The sequence below is a fragment of the Phaenicophaeus curvirostris genome, unplaced genomic scaffold (assembly GCF_032191515.1).
Source record: "Phaenicophaeus curvirostris isolate KB17595 unplaced genomic scaffold, BPBGC_Pcur_1.0 scaffold_51, whole genome shotgun sequence".
NCBI lineage: Eukaryota > Metazoa > Chordata > Aves > Cuculiformes > Cuculidae > Phaenicophaeus > Phaenicophaeus curvirostris.
Window position 1 is genome coordinate 642632 of NW_027206674.1, and position 15432 is coordinate 658063.

At 51.1% G+C, this 15432-nt stretch overlaps 1 protein-coding gene across 1 annotated transcript; it reads left to right on the forward strand.

Annotated features, from left to right (window-relative positions):
• Window positions 1-2777: 2777 nt before the first annotated feature.
• Window positions 2778-14880, forward strand: PBX4 (PBX homeobox 4). The gene is made up of 9 exons (XM_069881586.1): window positions 2778-3122; window positions 5861-5934; window positions 11085-11326; window positions 12171-12361; window positions 12604-12739; window positions 13062-13218; window positions 13405-13511; window positions 13885-13971; window positions 14515-14880. The coding sequence occupies exons 1-9, from the start codon at window positions 2917-2919 to the stop codon at window positions 14605-14607; spliced, it is 1293 nt and encodes a 430-aa protein (XP_069737687.1). The 5' UTR covers window positions 2778-2916; the 3' UTR covers window positions 14608-14880.
• Window positions 14881-15432: the final 552 nt, after the last annotated feature.

Consider the following 15432-nt stretch of genomic DNA (forward strand, 5'->3'; position numbering starts at 1 on the left):
CGCTTCTTGAGAAGCCGATTCCAGCTTTCCGAAGGGGCCGGTGCTGCGGTTCCAAGAGCTCCGGGGCTTTTGGAGGAGGTTGTAGAGCCCTGGATGCTTTCCTGCCGTGGGGAGCGGTGCTGGGACCATGTGGTATCGCTTATTTGTGAGTTCAGGGCTGATTCACACATGTGGAGTGAGTCATGTTCCCATTAAACCATCGTCCTCCTCCCCTCGGGATCGGTTGAGGGTGGATTCCAAGGCGAAACGCTCTCGCCCGAGGCTTTAATGTGCGGTTTCTACCTTAACACGTGAGTTTTTTTGAGCATCGAGCCCGTTCCAACGTCGTCTTTCGCTCCGCGCAGCGCGATAAATGAGCAACGTTAATTAATATTCCTATTTTCTTGATTAAGTCCCCTTTGCTGCATCCTACGTGCGGCGTGAAGGGTCCTCGTGGTGGGTCGAGGCCACGACTGGAGGACGGAGGCTCCGCGGGTGGAAGAATTCAGCTGTAAATCCTCCTCCACGCTTCAAGGTGTTTAGTTTTCACGGCGAATGTGGCTGCGTCAACCCAAAATGCAAAGTTTTAGGGGCTTGGGTGGGTGCAGAGAGGGGCAGGGTCTGGATTATCGTCTAAATTCATAATTTGAGGGGTTTTAGAAATAAACCAGCCCTGTTCTGGCCACGATCAGCTTCTGAGAAGACAACGTCGTGGAGGATTCGGTACTCAATGTATGGGCTGGGTCTTGAAGAACATGATGGGGTCTCCTGGATTGACTAAACCAGACGCGGAAGGAGGTTCCCAGCAACTTGTTGAATAAATATTTTGGCCTGGGGTTTGGAAAAGATGGTTTGGGCTTTTTCCTCTGACTCTGAGGAGCTGGGAAGGGTGAAGTTCTCCAGTTGTGGGATGGACGGGTGGATACTGGGAAGGGAGGAGGGATGCTGGGAGGAAGGGAGGCATCTTCATGACTTGCTCGCTCCATGGTCGCCCTCCTCCTGCTCTTCCTTCTGAGCAGGTTGGCTTGAGAGCATCCTGTGGGACTGTCCACATGGATCTGGAGAGCTTGGAGACTCCAGGAGGAGCATAACGCTTTCCTGGAGCCTCTTTCCATCCTGGAAGCTGCTCTAAGGTCTCCTCAGAGCCTTCTCCAGGTTGAACAACCCCAACTCTCCCAGCCTTGTCCTCAGATGAGAGGTTCTCCAGCCCTCACATCGTCTCCGTGGCCTCCTCTGGCCTCGCTCCACCAGCTCCAGGTCCTCCCTGTGCTGAGGATCCAGAACTGGACCCAGGGCTCCAGGTTTGGTCTCCAAAACAGAGCAGAGGGATGGAATCTCCTCCCTCATCCTGCTGGTCCCACAGCTTTGGATGCAGCCCAGAAGACTGTGGGACCGTGGGGTCACGTGGAGCTTCTCCCCAAGCCCATAAGATGCATTAAAGTGGCTGAGGGGGCTTGAAGCCTCCTGTGAAGAGCGAGAAAACCCTTGGGGACGGCAAAACTCGGCTTGAGTTGCCTCCAGACGAGCTTGAGTTGGTCTAGAGAAGCTTGGGGAGGCCCACAGGCTTCTTCTTCGGAGCTCATGGTCTCTGTGGGCTGTACCGCCCCAAAAATAGTGGTTGTGGGGCTCGTCATGATTAAATTTAATCAAATTTCTTCTCATTTAACTCTGGAGCAGCACAAACCCCTCTCTGAGCCAAGAGATGAGGAGCAACCATGTCGAGGTGGATCTCCCTGAGCTGAGGGCTCAGGTTAGAACTTGTCAGCCCTGAATATTTTGAAACGAGCTTTTTTCCTCTCATCTCCCCCCCTTTTTATTTAAATTTTGTGCTGACGGAAGAGAATTGACTTGCTAATTATACCCCAGCGGGTCCATTTATCGGGGCGCTGGACACAGCTCTCCTGGTCCGGATTTAATTCCTCGTCATCCTTGAATCCAGGATGATAAGAGCCCCAAATGAGATGGTTTATGAGTCGTTTTAGCTCCACAGCTCGTGTTTGGTGGAATTAGTTGGTATCTCAGCTATGAGCATCGCTAGAGGGGACACTGAGCTCCTTGAGATGGGAAACAATGGGTGGGAGATGGGTTTGGGGCCTCGAGGGGTGGGAATTATGGAATTATCGAGGTCGGGGAAGACCTCTCAGCACAACCAGCAGCCCCAAAGCGCCACAGCTCCACGGCGCTAGAACCTCTCCAGGCAGGGAGACTCCAGCACTGCCCTGAACAGCCTCTTCCAAGCCTTCAGTGCTCTTTCCATGAAGGAATTTTCTCGAATAACCATCCTGAGCCTCCCCTGGTGGACCTCGAGGCCGTTCCCTCTCGGCCTGGCCCCTGGCCCTGGGGAGAAGAGCCCAGCTCCCTCCTCTCCACAAGCTCCTTGCAGGGAAAGAGCAAGGAGGTCTCCCCTCAGGCTCCTCTTCTCCAGGCTGACCCCCCCCAGGCCCCTCAGCCCCAGCCCCAGGGGCTCCAGGACTCCCCCAGCTCCCACTCAGCTGCTGGGACCAGGTAGGAGCCAGGGGAGAGGGCGTGGCCTAAGGGGAGGGGGCGTGGCCTAAGGGGAGGGGGCGTGGCCTAAGGGGAGGGGGCGTGGCCTCACGGAACGGGGCGTGGTTATAAGCAGAGGGGGCGTGGCTTGAGGGGCGGGTCACGTGGTGGCGGCGCGCCTCTAAAGGGCGTCGTTTACGGGAGGGTCACGTGAGGCGCGGCCTGGAAGGGGGGGCGTGGCTTGCGGCGGGGTCACGTGGGGCACGTCTATAAGAGGCGCGGCTCGGGGCGGGTCACGTGGGCGGCGGCGCGGAGGGGGCGCGGGGAGGGGGGGGTCGGTCGCGGGCGCCGGGCCCCGTTGTGTTTGGAGCCGCCGCTGCCGCCGCGGCCTCCGGGACCGGCCCCGCCGCTTCCCCCCCCCACCCCCTCCCCCACCAAACAACCCCGGGGCTCATGGAGGAGCCGTCCCGGCTGCACGGCGCCGCGGGGCCTCTGCCCGGGGGGATCCCGCCCCCTCCCGGGGACCCGGTGGCGGCTGCTCCCCCGCCGGGGCCTCCGCCGCCTCCTCCTCCTCCTCCTCCCGGGCACCACGACACGGGGGATGTTCTCCAGCAGATCATGGCGATCACCGACCAGAGCCTGGATGAGGCTCAAGCCAGGTACCGGCTGGGGGCGGGGGGGGCTCGGTACCCGTCGCCGTGACTCAGCTCCTTGAGGGAGTGGGGGGGAGACAGGACCCGGTCGCCTCCCCCCCACCCCCAATCAACTCTAAGGACTCGGTTACCCCCCTCCTTCTACCCCCCATCACCCCCAGGGGCTCGGTGTCCCCCCTACTCCTCCCCCCATCACCCCCAGGGGCTCAGTTGCCCCTTTCCTCCTCCCCCCCATCACCCCCAGGGGCTCAATTGCCCCCTTCCTCCTCCCCCCATCACCCCCAGAGGAACTGGAGAGCCCTGGAGCCCCTTAAAGGCTTTTTCCTGCTGTCAGGGAGTTTCTCCATAACTATTTTTCAAGGAAAAGACGTTCCATTCATTCTTTCCCCGTGTCCTTGACTTCTTTGGGATGTAAACATGGCAAACCAAGCGGGGTTGGGTGGAAAATCACCTTCCGGAGGCGTGAAATTCCCCGTTCCTTGCCTGCACCCCAGTTTTCTCGGGGTTTTGCCTCCCCGGGCACCCACTGGTCCCAGTAACCAGCACTGGGAAGGCACCCAGGCTGCTGGAATTTCAGTTCCCGGGCATCCGTCCTTTATTAAGCACCACGAGGTGCTTGCGGAGAAGGTGGAAACTCACAAAGCAGGTTCATAAACACCGGAGAAAGGAGGTTTTAGCCTTTTTTTTGCCCCGGTGCCGCTGTTCCCGATCTCTTGCGGGGATTTCTCTGTCCGAAACTGAGATTATCCCTTCCGCCTTGGCTCCAGAAGAACCTCCTGCAGCTCCGACGTGGATTCCAGAGGCTCGGATTTCCCCGTAGGTCGCAGTTTTGCCTCCCAAACTCATTTTTAAGATGGTTTTGAGCAGGATAAATGTGTCAGGAGCTTCGGTTTTGAGCAAGAGTCGAGGAATGGGCTTTGGGAAATGGCCTGGTCGTGACTTTCATAGAATCATGGAATAGTTTGGGTTGGAAGGGACCTCAAAGTCCATCCAGTTCCATCCCTTCTATGAGCAGGGACACCTCCCACTCGGTCAGGTTGCTCCAAGCCCCGTTCAGCCTCATCTTGAACACTTTAACGTTGAAGTTCCACCAGGAGCACCTGCGTTTTAAAGCCCTTTTGGTGTTGCTTTCATCTTTATCTACGTAAAAGAAGCTTTTGTCTCCTGGATGAGAAGTTTGTTGGCTTGCTGGAGTCATCCTTGCTGCTGGGAAAGGAAAATCCCACCCGTCCCACGAGCAACGTGGGGCCGCGGATGGGACTGGGACTGCTCAGAGTGGTGTTTGTTTGGGATTAACTGGATTATTTCATCCTAAAAATGAACTTTGAGGTGGTTTTTAGGTATCATTTTAACGCTGGAGGGTGCTTAATCGTAGAATCACCAGGTTGGAAAAGACCCACTGGCTCATCGAGTCCAACCATTCTTATCAAATATTAAACCAAGTCCCTCTTCCAGCACCCGTGACGCAAATCGTTAACGACAAGTTGAAAACTTGGGGGAAAGTTCCATGAAAAGGAAACAAATCCACCAAGGATGAGTTTAACGCTGCAGTTAGAGGCGTTGCAGCATCAACTTGGTCGTCTTTGGAAGATCTCGTGGTTGGGTTAATTCTGCAGGTGGCTCCGGGTCGGGTCTCGGTGCTGCCATTCACCTAAAATCCACGGGTGGAGCGGAGTTGGAGGCTTGGAATTCATCCCCTCTGTCCCCATCTCTTCCCGTTCCTTCAGGCAAGGACAATAGACTCCACTCGCCGCCTTTGTTCTGCGGCTGCTCGGCTTGGGGTCGGTGTTATCGGACGGCTCCGAGACGCCGCGTCCCGAAGGGGAGCGGCCGATGGGATCGAGCTGCCGTGCTTTTCCGTCAAAGCTCGTGTTCGCTTGGAGCTTGCGAGGACGCCAAGCGCTTGTGTTCCCTTCGCTCCCAAAAGCCGGAGGAGCAACCGGTTTGGTTTTAGATCAAATCCGCCTCGAACGCGAGCCGTAAATGGGATTTCAATATCAATTCTCAGTTCTAAAAGGGGTCGCGAGTGGCAAGCGAGGCTTTTTTGAGGCTTTTTTGAGGCTCCTTTTTGCTGGATCCCAGTGGAAGTTGGGCTCCTCGCTGCTGGCCGCCCTTGGAAATGGGCGAGGGCTGAGGAAAACGCTGCTCTGGGAAAGCTCAGCTCCATTTTTTTACGTTCTGGATGAGCTTCCAGCTCAGCTGGAGGGAAATTTCCTGTTGGGATTAGGCGGTAGGGTGGCTTCTCGCTTCCCGCTGTCTATCCCTGTGGGGAAAGAGCCGGGAGGGAAGGCAGGAAATGCTGGAAGAGCTCCAAAAAGGCAAAATTGGGTAAAATTCAGTGGTAAAACTCATATTGTAACGTGGTTAAACGCAGTTGGATCAGGGGCCGCCAGCGGGGAGAGTGGGATGAGCCCGCGAGGAGCGTTTGTTGTTCCTGGTGCTCTAAAAACATCACGTTTGCTGCCTTTTAGGTGGATTTTAGACGCGTCCTGGCTCCTGTTTTATCCTCGTGCGTCCAAAACCTGCGTCTCCATCTCCTTTGGGACGAACCAAAGGTGCCGGCCGTTCCCAGAAGCAGAATTTTGGGTTTTGAGGCCAACGTGTCTCTACGACGCTGAGCTCCGGTGATGCTTGGAGATGAAATAAAGCACCAGGGCTTTAATTCTGGATCCCAGCAAGGCGCGATGCGGTTTTCTTGAGTTCTCCGTGCCGGTGTTGACTCCCTTCTCCTTCTCCCGTTGCAGGAAACACGCCTTGAACTGCCACCGGATGAAGCCGGCTCTGTTCAGCGTGCTCTGCGAGATCAAGGAGAAAACAGGTACGGAGGAGCCGCCGCTGCCCTCGGCTCTCCCGCAACCTCACGTTCCGCCTCCTGCTCCGTCTCATCTGTCCCGCTCTGCGCTTCCCGGATAGATTCTCCAACTTAAGGCCGGTTTAATTTGGATTAAGGGTCTTCTGGAAGCTGGAAATGGGTTTATAATGCGGATTTGGAGGAAGCGGCGCTGCTTTTTTGTGGATGTAGAGAATCCGTGGGTTGGGATTTTGATGTCTGGCTGGATTCCTGGAGAATCCTGAATAATCCTGCTGGTTCCTGTGCTTTTTTCTCTCTTTAAGGACTGTGATGGTAGAAAAAGTTGAGTAGAAAAGTAACTATAGTGGAGAAGAACTCCCAGGCGAGACTGGGAAATGCGGAAAGAGCAGGGAATGGGATTGGGAATCCCACAGCTTCCTCTGAGGAGCAGAAGCTCCGAGGGCCACGGATTTTGAGTTTGAGTCGCTCCGCAGATGCTCACACGTGAACACTGAAGCGTTGTTGCTCGAATATCTCATTTCTATAAACCCTAGTGAATTTTTGGGGTGTTTTTAAGGAATAATTAATCATCCCCGACAAAAACATTGGTGTTTTCCTTATTTTTCCGTTCTGTTTCTCAGCCTGAACCTGCCTTAGGGTTCCAGGGGTGGGTTTTTCTGCTCTTAAAGAGGAGCTTCTCTTTGCTTTTCCGCGTTAGAAGCGGCTCCCGGGTTTTATTGCCTTCTCCGCGCGAAATGCACTGCGGGAACGGGCTCTGCTCTCGCCGCGACGCTGGATTTGGTTTGATCCCTTAGGTTTTTTTTGAATGTCTGATGCTCTGTCTCTTCCTTATTTAAATTAATGGGGAGCAGATGTTCCGGCTCGGAGCAAACAAAAGCCTGGAGGTGCTGGAGCCCAAGGTTTTGGGATTTCTTTGTGATCCAGGCTCACAAACAGCTTCGCTGCCTCAGAAATGGGTTTAAAATACATCCCCCCCCTCCTATTTTCCTTTCCCTCTTTGTTGGAGCTCCCGTCGCTCACAATAGCTCGGGATGAGCTGAAAGGGGCTGGAGATTCCTCCCTGGTTGTGTTAATTAATGAAAAAGAAATTAGAAATCACTCTAAATAGGTTCGCCACGTTTCGTGTTTTGTTTGAGTCCCCCGAATGGTTTTAATTTCTCTGATTTCAAACCTTTCTCAACCCCTGCTTGGAGTACAAGGAGCTGTCGGAAGAGGCATCGAATCCAGTGGTTTTTTTCGGGAACTCGGGGAGGCGTTTGGAGCGTTTTTAACCCTTGCAGCAGGCGTTTTACAAACCGAGTTCCGTCTCACGTTTGAGCTGCGTGAATCCAAACGTGGCCTGACCCAGAATGAAACATCCCTAGGGGGAAAGACAAACTTGGATGCTGAATATTAAATCCCAGGCTATTCCTTATGGATATTAGGGAGACACCAGCCTGCGATGGCTTGGGGGGAGGCTCTGAGTTGTCCCAGGGGGGTTGAAGAGGGTTTAGGGGGTTCCTGATAGGATTAGGGGGGCTCGGGGGGAGCGTTGTTCCCTATTGTTTCCCGTCGCTGCTGGCTGCAGCCCCTTATTCCATTTTTAATGCCTTTAATTCCCTCGATTCCTCTTCACCCCGGTGTAAAATTCGGGAAGCAGCGTGGCTGGAGAACACAATTTCTCTTTGTTGATGCTCCGAGTTGTGATTCTCGGGGCTCCGAGCCCTCCTGGCTTTTGTCTTTGGGTTCTCTTTGCTTCGTGAGCGTGCAAGACTCCCTTGGATTTGGGGAACGCCCTGAGGGGGCTTTGAGAGAGGCTGAACCCGCGGTGGTGATGTTCTCTGAGTGGAACGTCGGGGAGGTTGGTGTCTCCAAGGAGGGTGAAAAACTGCTTGGTGCTACACAAAGGGGGTAATAATTCTCCTGGAATAAAACGTAGAATCACAGAATGGATTGGGTGGGAAGGGACCCCAAAGCCCGCGCGTTTCCAGCCCCCTGGAAACACCTTCCATGGATGAGGTTGCTCCAAGCCCCATCCAACGTGGTCTTCAACACCTCCAGGGATGGAGGAGCCGCTACTTCTCGGGGCAACCTGCTCCAAGGCCTCCGCACCCTCACAGGAGAAGGTTTCTCCCCAAGGTCTCATCTCAATCTCTCTTCTTTCAGCTCAAAACTGTTCCCTTCATCCCATCGCTCACTCCTTGATCAAAACCCGTTCTCCATCCTCTTCTGGAGCCCCTTCCCGTACTGGAAGCTGCTCTAAGGTCTCTCCAGAGCTGAACAACCCCAACTCTCTCATTCTATCTTCGAACCAGAGGTTCTCCAGCCCTCACATCACCTCTCACTTTTGGGTCTAACTTTATATTCCGTCGTTCATCCTGCTTTTCTGCATTGAAGGGAAACGTGGGAAGGAAAGCGAGACCAAGCAAAGTCTGTTTCGCTTGTTTTCGTAGCCGGGAGCTCGTACAGCTCATTACAGAACTGCAAATCTCTAATTAATGAGATGTAAATACGTCGTCGTGATTGCATTTGCATACTGAGTGAAGCCGCGGCACCTTAGGTTCTGAGGTAGTTTAATTAAAGATTAATTAGAAATGATGGGAATTTCATTTTGCTTAGTATAATTACTACGCGTCTTTGATAGATTCGGGGAGGTGATGTGCTCGAGAACAGTGTCTTGTTCGTACTGGGGCAGGAGCTCGTCTTCCAGCTTCCTGAGCCAGCATAGAGGTTCCTTAATCCATAAAAATGGTAAATTATGAAGGATTTAACGATGAAGGATTTTACCGTTACGAAAGAGCTTTCTAAATTCCACTTAAAAAACTGATTCTGCCCCTGATTCAGCATCTCAACTCAAAGCCTCGTTCACCGATAGAGTTGTAATTTGTTCTTCAGCTACTCTAGAAACATCAAATATTTGGTGGCCAAAAGGCTACGAAGAGGGGTGGACGTTCCAGAGAAGCGTTTTCCTCGAGGTGTGGTCAACCAGGAGAGGAGGACAGGCACGTGAAGATGTTCCCTCAGCACAGGGAGGATGTGGAGCTGGTGGAGAGAGGCCAGAGGAGGCCACGGAGATGATGTGAGGGCTGGAGAACCTCAAGGAGAGGCTGAGAGTTGGGGTTGTTCAGCCTGGAGAAGGCTCCAGGAAGACCTTAGAGCAGCTTCCGTGATGGAAAAGGGCTCCAGGGAAGCTGGAGAGCGGCTTTTGATCAAGGGAGAGGACGGGGGGAACGGTTTTGAGCTGCAGGAGGGGAGATTGAGGTGAGATCTTGAGGAGAAATGTCCTCCTGTAAGGGTGTGGAGGCCCTGGTTGAGGTTGCCTGGAGAAGCGGTGGCTGCTCCATCCCTGGAGGGGTTCAAGGCCAGGTTGGATGGAGCTTGGAGCAACCTCATCCAGTGGAAAGTTTCCCTGCCCATGGGGGAGGAACGGGATGGGCTTTGAGGTCCCTTCCAACCCAAACCATTCCATAATTCGATGATGGTTTTGGTCTCCTCACCACTGAGAGAGGTCACTAAGGGAAAGTTTGAGCCGCTCATTTAAAGATGTTATTTATTCATGTTATGATGGTTCAATCCTATCCAGTTTCTCACCAGAGCCTCCCAGCTCGGTTCTTCCCACCTTAGTCAGAAGGAGCGTTAGCGAAGCTTTCCAGCAGTCAGCTCGAGATAAGCGCACGTCTAATTGATGATAACTAATGTCTAATTGCCATAATTAGACAAGTGACATAAAATTAAGCTGCAGCTGGGAGCTCGACTTCAACACGAGGTGCTCGGATGTGCATACAAAGACGTTTTGGCCGCAGCACCTTGGGATGAGAAGGTGACACCAAAGTGTCTGTTGTGCTGAATTTCCGCTTGCCGGTCGGGGGCAATAATGGGAATTTTGGCAAAAAGACAAAGAGCAAAGGGCTGCTGGCCCTTCTGGGGAAAAATAAAAAAGGAGAAGTGGGGAGTTTTCAAAACAAAACCCCAATAATAAATTTAAAAAGCCTTTTTGTTTCATTTCTGGCAACGTTACAGTAGAGATTCTGATGGTTTTTTGGAGAGGGGTTAATCTTAATTGCATAATGAGTTAGAAAAGCCATTAACTATAAAAATAACAAACCATTTCCTCATAGCTGAGTTTACAGTTGCCCATGTGCTCGGTTACAGCTCCCTCTGCCTTCCCGTTTTAAGGTCTCTTCCCACCTAAACGATTCTCTGAATCTATGTAAGAACCTCTTCTAATTCTGATAAGGCTGCTAAAATGATCTGGGAATGTTGTATAAACCAGGAGGACCCTGAGGAGCTGCCTTATCTGCGTGTGTTTGAAAACACACTTTATCTTTTGATGTTTCTCAACCTCTTGGTTTGGAGGTGTCGTCTCACGACTTTCTCTTGAGCTCAAGACGTGCTCAAACATCAAAGCATTGAAATGCTTTGCTGGAATTTCTTCATAGAATCACCAGGTTGGAAGAGCCCAGCTCCCTCCTCTCCACAAGCTCCTTGCAGGGAAAGAGCAAGGAGGTCTCCCCTCAGGCTCCTCTTCTCCAGGCTGAACCCCCCCAGCTCTCTCAGCCGCTCCTCTTCTCCTCCAGCCCCCTCCCCAGCTTCGTTGCTCTTCTCTGCACTCGCTCCAGAGCCTCCACATCCTCGTGTCCCACCAACCCCCCCAGGTCCTTCTCCTCCAGGCCCTTTCCAGCCAGACTCCTCCTAGGCTGGAGCTGCCCGGGGTCGTTGTGCCCCAAGGTCCTGCTCCAACCTCATCCCCTTGGTCTCAGCCCATGGATCCAACCAGCTCAGATCCCTCTGGAGAACCTCAAACCCTCCAGCAGATCCACCCGGCTCAGTGTCACCCCCAAACTCTCTCAGGGAGCCCTCGATGCCTCCATCCAGGTCGTTGATGAAGACATTGAACAGGACCCAGCGCTGAGCCCTGGGGACACCGCGTGGACCTGGCCTCCAGCTGGAGTTAACTCCATCTCCCACCCCTCTCTGGGCCCTCCACACAACCAGTTTTCCCCCCAGGAGCGTTTGCGCCTGGCCAGGCCCGAGGCGACAGTCTGTGAAGCAGAACGCTGGGAGAAACCGTGTCAAAGGCTCTGAAGGAATTGGATGTTCAATTCGAAGGAATTGAAGTGGGTGGTCTTTCCCGTTTCAGAAATAACCGTTTTCTTCCCTCTTTTGTGTTTCTCTAGTGTTAAGTATTCGTGGTATTCAGGAAGAAGACCCCCCAGATGCCCAGCTAATGAGACTAGATAACATGTTGCTGGCAGAGGGCGTCTCCGGGCCCGAGAAAAGAGGAAGAGGAGGACCGATGGCTGTAGCAGCAACATCAGGTGGCTGTCCAAATGACAATAGCATTGAGCACTCTGACTACAGGGCCAAGCTGTCACAGATCCGACAGATTTACCACTCTGAGCTAGAGAAATATGAACAGGTGATCTTTCTGCATGGAAGAGTTTTTATCATCTCCATTCAAAATAACCCTTTTTCCCCTTCGCTCTCGGTTTGAGAAGGGAACAGGCAGCGCAGCGAACCCGCGAGGACGGCGAGTGCGGTTGGAGACGTAGCTCGGTGTTACGGAAGGAAGGTGAAGCTAGAGGGACTAGGTGTCAAATTATTAAGCGTCTCGTTTAGCTCCGGTGATGGGCTTTAAGAGTAAATGCGCAGAGGTGGCTGCTCCATCCCTGGAGGTGTTGAAGACCAGGTTGGATGGGGCTTGGAGCAACCTGATCAAGTGGCAAGTGTCCCTGCTCGTGGCAGGAGGTGGAAGTGGACGGGCTTTGAGGTCCCTTCCAACCCAACCCATCCCATGATTCTATGATTCTGTTGTGATTTTTGTTATTAAAAGAAAAGCAAATTGTTAATGGTAAAAAAAAAAGAGTAGGTAGAGCGAGGGAACCCTAAGCTGGGGTGGGGCTCTTGATCGGAGAGCACAGCGAGAGGATGAGGGGAGCAGTTTTGAGCTGAAAGAGGGGAGATTTCGCTGAGATATTAGGGAAAAATGTTCCTGTGAGGGTGGATGGAGTTTTCCCGAGAAGTTGTGGCTGCCCCATCCCTGGAGGTGTTGAAGACCAGGTTGGATGTGGCTTGGAGCAACCGGATCCGGTGGAAGGGGGAAACGTGGTGGGCTTTAAGGTGCTTTCCAACCTAACCATCCCATGATTATGAACTAGAGTAAAGCTGAAACATGGAAACTCCTCAAGTTGATGGGATGTATTCTTGTTGGGCGAGGAACCCCAAGGTGTTTTATTTGTCCATCCCCGTCTGTGTCTCTTCAGGCCTGCAGCGAGTTCACCACCCACGTTATGAACCTGCTGAGGGAGCAGAGTCGAACCAGACCCATCTCGCCGAAAGAAATCGAGCGCATGGTGAATATAATCCACGGGAAATTCAGCACCATCCAGATGCAGCTGAAGCAGAGCACGTGCGAGGCCGTGATGATCCTGCGCTCACGCTTCCTCGATGCGAGGTACTGCAAAAAGCACAGCGATCGCGTAAGAAACCTCTTATCTGTTGCTCCCAGTGTCCATCTAGTTCAAATTTTAAGAATTCAGATCCGATTTTCTTGCTCTAACATCAACATCAGTTGAATTCCACTCAATTCTTGCATCCTCCTCTGGAACGAACGTATTTTAGAGAGGAAAAGCCAACTTTGTGCTTTGTCCGCTCCACTCTACAGCTCTATAACCAGGAGTAACTCCTGTTTTTTAGGCGTAAAAGACGCAACTTCAGCAAACAGGCCACGGAAGTGCTGAATGAGTATTTTTATTCCCATCTGAGCAATCCTTACCCCAGCGAAGAGGCCAAAGAAGAGCTCGCGAAGAAAGGCGGCATCACAGTTTCGCAGGTACGGGGTGTTTCCTCTGGAATTCAAGGCTGGTTTTTCCCTCAAAGAATGGCTTAGAATTCAGTATAATTAACAACAGGCTCTGGCCACTGAGGCTTTAAATAGCATTTAGGTTTTTCAGAAGAGTTTAGGAGTAGGTGTTTTCTGCTTTAAGCCTAATTTAAAATGTCTTTCCTGACCCTGATCCAGGGGGTGGAACTGGATGAGCTTTCAGGTCCCTTCCAACCCAAACTCTTCCTGGATTTGATGATCTCCTTTGCTGGTAACTTCCAAATATAGTTGGGATCATTTGATCCAATCTAACGGCTACGTTCGTCTCCAGGTTTCCAACTGGTTTGGTAACAAAAGAATTCGATACAAAAAGAACATGGGGAAGTTCCAAGAAGAAGCTAATATTTACGCTGCAAAAACAGCAGTGGATGCTACCAACGTCGTGGCTCAAGGCAACCAGGCGAACTCTCCGTCGACGCCGAATTCGGGTGAGTAGAAGCGCTGGGAAAGAGTCAGTTGCTTTGGAGACACTGGTTATTTCTTCTAAGGATTAATACCGGTGTTTGAAACAATCGTAGGTTTTCTTTTTCTTCTAAACTTATGGAATATGCAGTGAAGAACCATTTTTGGTGGGTTTTATTTCTTATTAAAACATGTTCTTTTTTATTTTTCAGCTTCTTCTGGCTCTTTTAAGATGACAAATTCCAGCGATTCGTTTATAAACCTACAGTCGTTGACTTCTTACCAGAGTTCCCCAGTGGGAGCCAACGTCCAGTCCCAGGTCAGTGAGGAAATAAAAAAATAGACCGTGTTATCCCTCCTAGAGAGAAACTGCCTGAAAAACCTGTAGTTACCGTTCAGAAAATGAAGTTACTTAAACGAGGCTTAGCTGAAAAGGTAGAAAACTGATTCTGTTTTAGCACAAACTGCATGGAATCTGTTCCTTTCTCATAAAAGCGATGGGTGCGAAGTTCTGATTCTGCTTGATAGTGACCTAGCTGGGTAAATAACAAGACGCTGTAAAGAAAACTTGTCTTCCTGCAAGAAAAGTTACACTTATTTGAAAACCTTTTGGCCCGTTTGATCCATACCATGTAGTTTTTTAACTTCATTTTTTTTCCTTACCCTCCTTGTTCTGTGGGATCTTGTTCCAGATGGATTCCTTGCATCACGTCATACACCAGACGGGGAGATACGACACGATTGTGGGGAATCCCTTGTACACAACGCAGCGCATAGATGTAAGATACGTGTGCTAGGAACGCAGATTCTGCTGAAGTGGGTTAATGATCTGTGAATAAACACCGAGCTTTTATTCCCTGACATCTCCTGGGGACAGGAAAAAGCTGGAAAAGATGTGGTTTAACACACCGGCCTTTCCCTCCTGGAGGCTTGATTTAAAATTGTGGCTTTGCTCGCCAGAAAATGCGTGCACGTCGGTTAATTCTTGCTGTAAGGAATAATTATTGCACTAGGAATAAGGGGAACACCATAAAATCTCAGGGTGGAGGCCCAGAGGAGTTGTGGCTGCCCCATCCTTGGCTACGATGGGGCTTGGGGCAACCTGATCCAGTAGAAGGATTGGAACTCGATGGGCTTTGAGGTCCCTTCCAACCCAAACCGTTGGAGGAGGAGGAGGATGAGGATGGCATTCATGAGTGTTGCCAGAGCAGATGTGTAGTTCTTTCCTTTCAAACGCACCCTCCCTTGTAAGGTGTGAATTTATAGAGGCGTATGTGGTTTCGTAAAGGTTTAATTAAAGGAAATATTTATTCTCCCTGCAGGCTAATGGCAGCTGGCAGGATGCTACTACCCCTTCATCAATCACTTCACCTGCTGGAGACCCTGGAAGCGTTAATTCAGATGCGTCTAATTAAGTTTTTAGGACCTATTGATGAGAGGAAAGAGGTCGTTGGTGTAATTTGTCAATACTAGTATTGTTTGTACAACTTGACACACAGCTGATACCTCAGAAACCCCTCCCCGGAGCCAAGAGAAGATTGTGAGCGCGGCGATGCCTCTCTACCTCTCAGCCTCACGCAGTCAAGTTCTTTTTTTCCTTAGGATGTGAAATTGGTTTAAAAGAACTTGCTTCCTTTTCCTAACCAAATTAATTTTTTTTAAACTATGGGTTTTATGGTAAGAAGCGGGGGAAAAAGCGTCTCTTCTAGAACTTGGCGTTTGTCTCAAGTTTTACAGCTTGAAAGAATTGACTTATTTTAATTTCCATGAAGTTTTTTATGATGGAATTTCTGTTCTAAGTGGTAGCTACTAACAGTTAAATCCCTGTATTGTAATTGTATGCGTTCTCTGTATGGTAATTTTGTATAGGAAAATCAGCTTTTCTTAATTAGACTTCATTCTGAGCTAATTAATCAGAACCTTGCTTTACCAAACCTCTCACTGGACTTTGCTCTCGGGTCGGATCTTCCATCCTCTGTCATTCCACATAATTTAATGTCTAGTGAAAAAACAAACAAACAAAAAAACAACAGAAACCACCTGAATTCCATGGATAATTGGGTTTTGTGCATTAACACAGAGTCTGCCCCTTCCACGTGAGATTTTATCAAAGATAATAAACTTCCAAAGCCTCTTTTTCCCCCCTTTTCCTCTCAATTTTCCTTGCTGGGGGCTCCCTGAAGGGATGGGGGGAGCCAGGAGCTCCCTGAGGGGAAGGTGGGAAGGAAAAGAAGGAGGCA

What these genes read in the sequence shown, in the direction of transcription:
- PBX4 (XM_069881586.1), top strand. Translation starts at nt 2,917, where the DNA reads ATGGAGGAGCCGTCCCGGCTGCACGGCGCCGCGGGGCCTCTGCCCGGG. An exon ending in TCACGCTTCCTCGATGCGAG is followed by an intron (nt 12,362 to 12,603) that starts GTACTGCAAAAA and finishes CCTGTTTTTTAG; the next exon opens with GCGTAAAAGACGCAACTTCA. An exon ending in TCCGTCGACGCCGAATTCGG is followed by an intron (nt 13,219 to 13,404) that starts GTGAGTAGAAGC and finishes TTTATTTTTCAG; the next exon opens with CTTCTTCTGGCTCTTTTAAG.